Source organism: Pan paniscus, chromosome 11 (assembly GCF_029289425.2).
Source record: "Pan paniscus chromosome 11, NHGRI_mPanPan1-v2.0_pri, whole genome shotgun sequence".
NCBI classification, from domain to species: Eukaryota; Metazoa; Chordata; class Mammalia; order Primates; family Hominidae; genus Pan; species Pan paniscus.
Window position 1 is genome coordinate 2,975,449 of NC_073260.2, and position 9,229 is coordinate 2,984,677.

Consider the following 9,229-nt stretch of genomic DNA (forward strand, 5'->3'; position numbering starts at 1 on the left):
AAGGCGTTCAGGCACGCGCTTCCGGTGCTCGGAGCGGAAGCAGCGGCGAGAGGCTCGGAGGAGCGGGGGCGGCCGAACGGCGAGCGGCGGGCGACGGGGGCGGGCGACGCGGGCCGCGGCACGGGCGGAGCCGGGGCCATGGAGCCGCCGCTGCCGGGCTAGGCAGGTCGTGCCCCGCCGGGCCGGCGGCGATGTCGGGCTACCAGCGCCGCCCGGGCGCCACCCCGCTGTCCCGAGCCCGGAGCCTCGCCATTCCCGACGGTGAGCGGGGCAGGGGCCGAGTCCAGCGGTCCAGGTGGGCGGCGGCCGCCCCGGCACGCAGTAAAGTCGCTGTTGTCGTTGCTTCCAGCTCCAGCGTTCTATGAGCGCCGGTCTTGTCTCCCCCAGCTAAATTGTGAGCGCCCCCATGGCAGGGACCTGGACTCCCCCTTCTTCGGCATTCGGCCGGCCTTTATGTGCTATGTACCCAGCCCGGTGCTGGCTTCCGTGGGAGACACAGGTGAGAGACGAGGGCGCCGGCCCCGGGGACGCTTCCAGTTCCCGCGCCACGTGTGGCACCTCCGCTGCAGCACGAGCTCGTCCATTGACCCATCAATGAGCAGAGCGCTCACTGCGTGCCAGGCACTCGGAATTCAAAGGCGGAGTCCCCTGCTAGGAGCTCACAGTCTGGTTGCGGGGAGACCTCCCCCAAGACAGACAGTTCCAGTACAGGATGGTTAGTGCCCGGGGAGCACAGGAGCCCGCCCGCTTTCCTCGTGGGGCTGCAGTCGGGGTGCCTTCACCTAGTGGGCAGTGATTGGAAACCGAGCTGGAGCATTCCATCTGCCTCCACAGCCGGGCAGTGGCCAGATCTGGTTCGTCCTCGTTCTACCCAAGCAGAAGTGCCGCTGGGTGCCCGGGGTGTGCAGGAGTGTTTGTATGGTTATGCCAGGATCTGAGGACATTCGGGGGTTGTCACAAGACAAGAGGACGCGCTTGCCCCGGCTGGACTTCAAAATCTGCTGAGGAGCCTCTTTCAGACCACAGACACCAGGGCCAGTCTGCAAGTCAGGCCATCTCCAGGGTCACAAGTCTGGGAGCTTGTGTTTTTTTTAAAGTTTTCTCGGCTGGCCGGGCGCAGTGGCTTACGCCTGTAATCCCAGCACTTTGGGAGGCCGAGGCAGGCGGATCATGAGGTCAGGAGATTGAGACCATCCTGGCTAACACGGTGAAAACCCGTCTCTACAAAAAATACAAAAAAATTAGCCGGGCGTAGTGGCAGGTGCCTGTAGTCCCAGCTACTCGGGAGGATGAGGCAGGAGAATGGCGTGAACCCAGGAGGCGGAGCTTGCAGGGAGCCGAGATCGCACCACTGCACTCCAGCTTGGGCGACAGAGCAAGACTCCGTCTCAAAAAAAAAAAAAAAAGTTCTCTAGACTGTGAGAACCACTGCAGTGGAGACTCCATGTGCAAAAGAAAAAAATCAAATGTGAGGTCATAAAGACTTCCTGCCAGCATGGTGGGTGACATTGTTTCTTTGCAGATTTTGGCTATGGAAAGGGGAAATGTTCTAAGCAGAGCCCGTCAGGAGCCCACGGGACACATTTTGGAGGTAGAGTAGTTCAGCAACCTTTTCTTCTTGTCTCCATCCAACACAGTGCCAGGCACGTGTCTGGTGGGACTGTCAATGTGACTGGCTATGTGGTGTAGCTGGAGCCCAAAAGAGCAGGTGGGGGTGGGATTTCAAGGGTTCAGTCTTGACCCTAGAGTAGGAGCGAGGTGACATCAGGGAGCGGGGAAGCCCCACCTCGGGGGCTGGGGCCACAGGAGCCAGCTTTACATGGGGCTCACAGCTGGGAGGGTCAAGTGTGGCTGCTTAAGTCCCCGGAGGGTGGGAAGGCGGTGGCAAGAGGGAGAAGGGAAGAGTGGGCGTTATTTAGGCTACCTAGGTAGGAAAGTCGGGAAGAGGGTCAGGGGGCACTGGGTCCCCAGCGTTGCAGCACCTCAGGAGCTTGTTGTTGTTGTTGTTGTTGTTTGAGACGGAGTCTCGCTCTGTCGCCCAGGCTGGACTGCAGTGGCACGATCTCGGCTCACTGCAAGCTCCACCTCCCAGGTTCACGCCATTCTCCTGCCTCAGCCTCCCGAGTAGCTGGGACTACAGGCGCCCACCACCACGCCTGGCTAATTTTTTGTATTTTTAGTAGAGACGAGGTTTCACCGTGTTAGCCAGGATGGTCTCCATCTCCTGACCTCGTGATCCGCCCGCCTTGACCTCCCACAGTGCTGGGAGTACAGGCGTGAGCCACCACACCCGGCCACCTGAGGAGCTTTGAGAGCTCCTAGCACAGGTTGACCTCACACCAGGGAGCCGGGTGTGTGCAGTGGAGTGGCTTGGGTCGTTTTAAAGCTCCCCAGGGGAGCTTTAGTGAGCAGCACAGTGTGGGAGCAGGGGCCGAGGGGTGGAAGGAGAAGATTGCAAATGTAGACGCACGTCTGTGTCACTGCCCACCTTCAGCCACCTTCACACTTCCTAGTGCCGCCTGAGTCATGGTAGAATGACGAGCGTGGCTGCCCGATCTCACATGTGGCCATGCTCTGGAAAGACAGGTGAACAGGAAGGTTCCCTTTCAACGCTCTTCAGTAGACTTTATGCGTTTGTGATGTCTATTATTTCAGATGACAGATTCGAAGATCTTGAAGAGGCAAATCCATTTTCTTTTAAAGAGTTTCTGAAGACCAAGAACCTCGGCCTGTCGAAGGAGGATCCGGCCAGCAGAATTTATGCAAAGGTAAATCCACGGCATTGTGGGCGATGGCTCTGTGGGACGTTTCTGTTCCGGCCTCTGCAGCCTCCTTTGGAGGAATCGTGCATGAGTGTGGCAGAGCAGGGCAGGCGTCAGTGCTGGGGAGCAGCTCTGGGCTCAGAAGCTGCTGGGCTCCTTCCGGTAGAGAGATTGGGCCTTTCTTCTTGTTCCGAGGCAGAACACAGAAAGGAAGATGCGCTCCGAGTCAGAAGCATGGCCTCCATTGTTTTTTTTTCTTTTTTAGGAAGCCTCGAGGCATTCCCTGGGACTTGACCACAACTCCCCACCCTCCCAAACCGGGGGGTATGGCCTGGAGTATCAGCAGCCATTTTTCGAGGACCCGACAGGGGCCGGTGACCTCCTGGATGAGGAGGAGGATGAGGACACCGGATGGAGTGGGGCCTACCTGCCGTCTGCCATCGAGCAGACTCACCCCGAGAGGGTCCCTGCCGGCACGTCGCCCTGCAGCACATACCTTTCCTTTTTCTCCACCCCGTCGGAGCTGGCAGGGCCTGAGTCTCTGCCCTCGTGGGCGTTGAGTGACACTGATTCTCGCGTGTCTCCGGCCTCTCCGGCAGGGAGTCCTAGCGCAGACTTTGCGGTTCATGGAGAGTCTCTGGGAGACAGGCACCTGCGGACGCTGCAGATAAGTTACGACGCAGTAAGTGAGCCTCGCGGCGCCCTCTGGCACAGCGCCTGTCCGAGCGGCTTCTCCCGGGGAGAACCTGGAGCCATCCTACCTCTTGGGTGGCCTGGTTTGATTTCCAGGACAAGGCGACTTGCGTGACAGCCTGCTATCCACTTTCCCTTTGACTTTGCTTCTGGTTACACGTGGGAATAGAACCAGCTAAAGAGGACTGGTGAGCTAGAAGCTGTGAATTGGATGCAGTTGGGCACTTACAGGGCTGTACCCTCAGTAAAGGCGGGCTGCCGTCGCCAGCTTGCTAAGTGTTCCAAGAGGAGGAAAATTTTTAAAAAATTATAATCACCTAAAAGGTTATAAGCTCTTGAGTAAAAAAAAAATTTTTTTAGCCGGGCGCCGTGGCTCACGCCTGTAATCTCAGCACTTTGGGAGGCCGAGGTGGGTGGATCACCTGAGGTCAGCAGTTTGAGACCAGCCTGGCCAACATGGTGAAACCCTGTCTCTACTGAAAATACAAAAATTAGCCGGGCTTGGTGGCAGGTGCCTGTAGTCCCAGCTACTTGGGAGGCTGAGGCAGGAGAATCGCTTGAACCCGGGAGGCGGAGGTTGCGGTGAGCCGAGGTCACGCCATTGTACTCCAGCCTAGGCGACGAGTGAAACTCTGTTTCAAAAAAAAGAAATTTTTTTTTTTCCTGAGACAGTGTCTCACTCTGTTGCTCATGCTGGAGTGGAGTGGCATGATCTCGGCTCACTGCAACCTCTGCCTCCCGAGTTCAAGTGATTCTCCTGCTTCAGCCACCCGAGTAGTTAGGACTACAGGTGCCCGCCACCACTGCTGGCTAATTTTTGTATTTTTAGTAGAGACGGGGGTTTCACCGTGTTGGCCAGGCTGGTCTCAAACTCCTGACCTTGTGATCCGCCCACCTCGGCCTCCCAAAGTGCTGGGATTACAGGCGCCAGCCACCCCGCCCGGCCTCTGAGTAAAATTAACTGGCATTTGTGACCACAGGTGTTTGAAAAGTGCCTGCCCCCGTCTGTGGTCTCCCTCTGTAGTGGCTGCAGGTGGACGCTGCACTGACCCAGCATCTCTGCTTATCAGGAGGCTCTGGAGCCACACCGCAGAAGCACACGCCCTTTTGAGCCAGACATGCTGACTTTCTAATAAGGATGTTCTCTCTCCACAGCTGAAAGATGAAAATTCTAAGCTGAGAAGAAAGCTGAATGAGGTTCAGAGCTTCTCTGAAGCTCAAACAGAAATGTATGTAAGCTTTTAGTTAGGAATGCAATCCACAACATCTAATACACAGGGAAATCCGTTTTTAAATGATAATGAAGTAATCAGTCAAACCAGATCTGGGTTTTATTGTATATAAATGTTCAGCATCAAACACATTTCTGTGTTCTGCCTAAAAGTTTATTTTGAGACAGTCTTGCCGTGTCACCCAGGCTCGGGTGCAGTGGCGCAATCACGGCTCACTGCAGCCTTGACCTCCTTGGCTCCAGCAATCCTCCCATCTCAGCCTCCTGAGTAGCTGGGACCACAGGCGTTCGCCACTGCACCTGGCTAATTTTTAAATCTTATTTTTGTAGAGACAGGGTCTCACTATGTTGCCCAGGCTTGTCTCAAACTCCTCAGCTCAAGGAATCCTCCTGCCTCAGGCTCCTAAAGTGTTGGGATTATAAGCATGAGCCACGGCGCCTGGCCAAGGTTTATTTTAAACTTTAGGCAAAAAGCCACCGAACACCTTGTGGGAGCAGCAGTGCTGTGAGAGCCGCTCCCTGCACGCCTGCCTGGTGGCTACAGGTCCAGGCCTGAGGCTGCCGCTGCCTCCCCTCTGTGCCTGAGACCCATTCCATCACAGGCTCTTAGCGGGTTTTATCTGGCTAATGAGGTATCTTTTTGTAGTCCTCTTAAAAGTAGCCACAGAAATTAACAACTCGGGTTTTTCTTTAACAAGGGTGAGGACACTTGAGCGGAAATTAGAAGCAAAAATGATCAAGGAGGAAAGCGACTACCACGACCTGGAGTCGGTGGTTCAGCAGGTGGAGCAGAACCTGGAGCTGATGACCGTATGGGTTTCTTCTCTGAATCAGACAAGCTGGGTGGGGCAGGAGCGCTCCTGAGAAAGTGCTGTTGTCCTCAGCAGCCGGTGCAGCCTGCCCTTGGGAGTGGGGCCATGTGGCTCTCTGGGACTGGTGTTCTTTGACATCGCTGTCTCGCTGTGCCTGGGGATAGCTGGCCCACGAGGGCATCCGTGGGGAGTGGGGGGCCAGAGCACAGACACTGCACGATGAGCCCTTCCCAGGGGTGGTCTGAGAGTGGAGGCGGGACTGGGAGGGGCACAGGGGCTGTGAAGGGCCACAGCCAGGTTGGGTGCCCTCCTGCTCCCTGGGTTGGGGCCCGTGTCTGGTATGAATGTGAGGACATCAGTGATGCTTTTTGTGGTTTTTCTTTTTTGGGTAACAGAAACGGGCTGTAAAGGCAGAAAACCACGTTGTGAAACTAAAACAGGAAATCAGTTTGCTCCAGGTAATTAAAGGAAGGGACTTCAGTGTTTTTCTTTGATTTGTGGAGTCACATAATGAATTCAGTAAGAAAGAGGCGAAAGACTCTGCTGGGGTTTCCCCTGAGCCCAAGCAGAGAAAGGACTTCAAATGAGGACAGCAGCCGCTTGCTGTCAGGGCCTGAAGCAGAGGGAGGCCCTGGAGCTCTGTTGGGAGTTTGGGGTCTGGCACGGGGCATCCACTTGTAGGAGTCCCTGTTGCCATAGAGCCAGGTGCTGGGCATATACTGGAGTGAAGGGGAAGCCATTAGGCCCCCAGTCCCAGAGGCGAGCCCCCAGTTACGCCAGAGCACCCATCCTGAGTGTCAGGCCCCCACGGGTAAGCCCTCGCCTCGCCAGGTGGTGACTTTCAGCTGGGTTGCCTCGGAGCTGCTCTGTCCTTAGCCATAACCGTCCCCCCTAGGCGCAGGTCTCCAACTTCCAGCGAGAGAATGAAGCCCTGCGGTGCGGCCAGGGCGCCAGCCTGACCGTGGTGAAGCAGAACGCCGATGTGGCCCTGCAGAACCTCCGGGTGGTCATGAATAGCGCACAGGCTTCCATCAAGTGAGTGCCTGGGAGGCACCGGGAAGCCTGGCGGGGAAAGGGGTGAGATTGGAGTGGTCGTCAGTGATCCTGGGTGGGGGCCCAGGCTGATGGCACCGTGGCTGGAGGACCAGGGAGCTGCAGGGAGGGACGCGTGCTCAGTGGTCCTGTTAGCTCTCTGGGTCACTGTGTGGACAGACCACAGGCTTTCTAACCTGCCTCGCAGTGTCTGATCCCACCTGGGAGGTGCAGACAGCCACAGCACCCTGCACTGAACCTCAGCCCCACCCCCTGTGGGCACTAAAGCTCTAAATAAAGGAAACGGTGGGGGTTTCCCTCCTGCTGAAAAAGCCAATTCCCAGAAGGCCCTTACTGCTGTGCCTGGCTGGGGACACACCAGCCACCATGACTGTGACAGTGGTGAGTGTCTGCCACCCATTGGGCTGAGCTCTGCAGGGCGGTGTTGGCCCCCAGAGCACTCCCTGTGAACAAGGGAGCCGTCTCCTGTGAAGTCAGGTGTGGGTCTCCTCCAAGAGGAGCTAGGAGTGGAAAACGTGTGGTTCTCCCCCAGCCCCTCCCTTTCTCCCTGGAACTCTGTCCCTTTCTCCCCCCGCAAACCCCACCCCTTTCTCCCTGGAACCCTGTCCCTTTCTCCCCCCCGCAAACCCCACCCCTTTCTCCCTGGAACCCTGTCCCTTTCTCCCCCCCGCAAACCCCACCCCTTTCTCCCCCCAGCAAACCCCACCCCTTTCTCCCTGGAACCCTGTCCCTTTCTACCCCCAGCAAACCCCACCCCTTTCTCCCAGGAACCCTGTCCCTTTCTCCCCCCCCCCGCCCGGCAAACCCCACCCCTTTCTCCCTGGAACCCTGTCCCTTTCTCCCCCCCCCCGGCAAACCCCACCCCTTTCTCCCTGGAACCCTGTCCCTTTCTCCCCCCAGCAAACCCCACCCCTTTCTCCCTGGAACCCTGTCCCTTTCTCCCCCCCCTGCAAACCCCACCCCTTTCTCCCTGGAACCCTGTCCCTTTCTCCCCCCAGCAAACCCCACCCCTTTCTCCCTGAGACCCCTTCTGTTTCTCCCCCCCAGAATTCTGTCCCTTTCTCCCTGGAACCCCTCACCTTTCTCCCCACCAGAACCCCTCCCCTGTGGAATCCCTCCCCGCCATGGAAACCCTCCCCTTCCTTCCCCACCCCCCCCCGGAATTCCTCCCCTTTCTCCCCCTCAGAACCTCTCCCCTTTTTCCGCCTACCAACCCCTCCCCTTTCTCCCCCCCACCCCCCGTGGAAGCCCTCCCCATTCTTCCCCCTGGAAACCCTCGCCTTCCTCCCACTCAGAACCTCTCCCCTTTCCCTACCCCTTGGAACCCCTCCCTTTTTCCCCCTACCAACCCCTCCCCTTTCTCCCCCCAGAACCCCGTTGCTGCTGAGTAGCTGCTGCCACCCATCCTGATATCCGTGCTTGTTTTCAGGCAACTGGTTTCCGGAGCTGAGACACTGAATCTTGTTGCCGAAATCCTTAAATCTATAGACAGAATTTCTGAAATTAAAGACGAGGAGGAAGACTCTTGAGGACCCCTGGGTGTTCTCAGCATGAAGCTCCGTGTATACCCTGAGGTCACCACCGCTCGATCTAAATGTGCAGTTGTGTCCTTAAATATGCAGTCTTCACCCAGAGTAAAGTGTTGATCGCAAGAGTCCAGTGTCGTGCCCTCAGCCAGTTCTTGGCCACCACAATGGGAGCAGCCCTGGCCGAGTTGTCTCTGTGGTTTCTATGCAGCCCTTCTTGGCGAAATTCCTGCGATCTTATAGATTCTAATGAGCTCTTGGAAGACATTGTCATAAAAGCCAGTGATTTTAAGAAAAAGAGTGGTTCTGGAATCAGTGTTTTCCAGTGCCATCCCAGAACATCAGTTGTAAGATAAGTACAATTGATTGTCCTTGATTTCATAAGTAGAACAAACACTAAATGTGCCTCTGAGATGGCCACCCTGGGCAGGGACCTGTGCCTTCCGCCGATGCTCAGGGCTCCCTCTGGCTCCCGGGTCACTCTTGTGGCCCCAGTGGGTGGTCCCTGCAGTCATGGCCTGAGTGTGCAGGGGCCACCGCGTGGCTGCTGCTGTCCTCCTCCGGGACCCACAGGAACCAAGGTCACACATTCCGTGCTGTGAAGCTGTCCAGATGTGCCTCTTTGGCTGGGGGTTCTGGTGGACGTTTCAAGTGGCATTTTGTACAATGCAGGTTAGAATTCAGGAATTTCAAGTATGTGCCCGGGTCTGTCAGGTCCCAGCTGCCTTTCTGACGGCCCCCCTCAGAGGGACGGCGACGAGCACTAAATGCTTTTTTGACTATTTTCCTATAGATTTTTTTTAAAACTTTTTTTTCCTCCTGTTCCAATTGATAGTTTTCTTATTTAATAAATTCTGTAGTTCACCACACTGTCTCTTCTCTGCTGACTTAGCCAGTCCTTGGAGAACGCCGTGGGCTTCCACACCTCACTTGCTCTTGCCCTAACTGGTGCCTTGTGCTGGCAGATTCTCTCCAGGTCCTCAGCCCTTGGGGTTAGGGGCAGACTCAGACCACTGCTGCCTGGGCCTGACCACTGGGACCCACACGTGATGGACGTGTGAGTCACGCAGCTGCACGTTTCAGAGCTGGACAGACTGGATTCTAGCATTGGATCATCTTTTCAGATCATGTGGTTGAATTTTTCAAACAAGG

General features: G+C 56.5%; 1 protein-coding gene across 11 annotated transcripts; it reads left to right on the forward strand.

Moving 5' to 3' along the window:
* The first annotated feature begins 40 nt into the window (after positions 1-40).
* Positions 41-8,944, forward strand: ENTR1 (endosome associated trafficking regulator 1). 11 transcript variants are annotated; one of them, XM_034929516.3, is made up of 10 exons: positions 41-261; positions 350-499; positions 1,523-1,591; positions 2,656-2,768; positions 3,028-3,444; positions 4,611-4,684; positions 5,385-5,496; positions 5,894-5,956; positions 6,394-6,533; positions 7,922-8,944. In XM_034929516.3, exons 1-10 carry the CDS (start codon positions 192-194, stop codon positions 7,959-7,961), a joined length of 1,248 nt encoding a protein of 415 aa, XP_034785407.1. In that variant the 5' UTR covers positions 41-191; the 3' UTR covers positions 7,962-8,944. The 11 variants fall into 11 exon arrangements, with proteins under 11 accessions (XP_034785407.1, XP_034785406.1, XP_034785413.1 ...); XM_034929515.3 differs by having other exon boundaries at positions 5,385-5,469; positions 7,981-8,944; XM_034929514.4 differs by having other exon boundaries at positions 105-261; positions 7,981-8,944.
* The last annotated feature ends 285 nt before the right edge of the window (positions 8,945-9,229 follow it).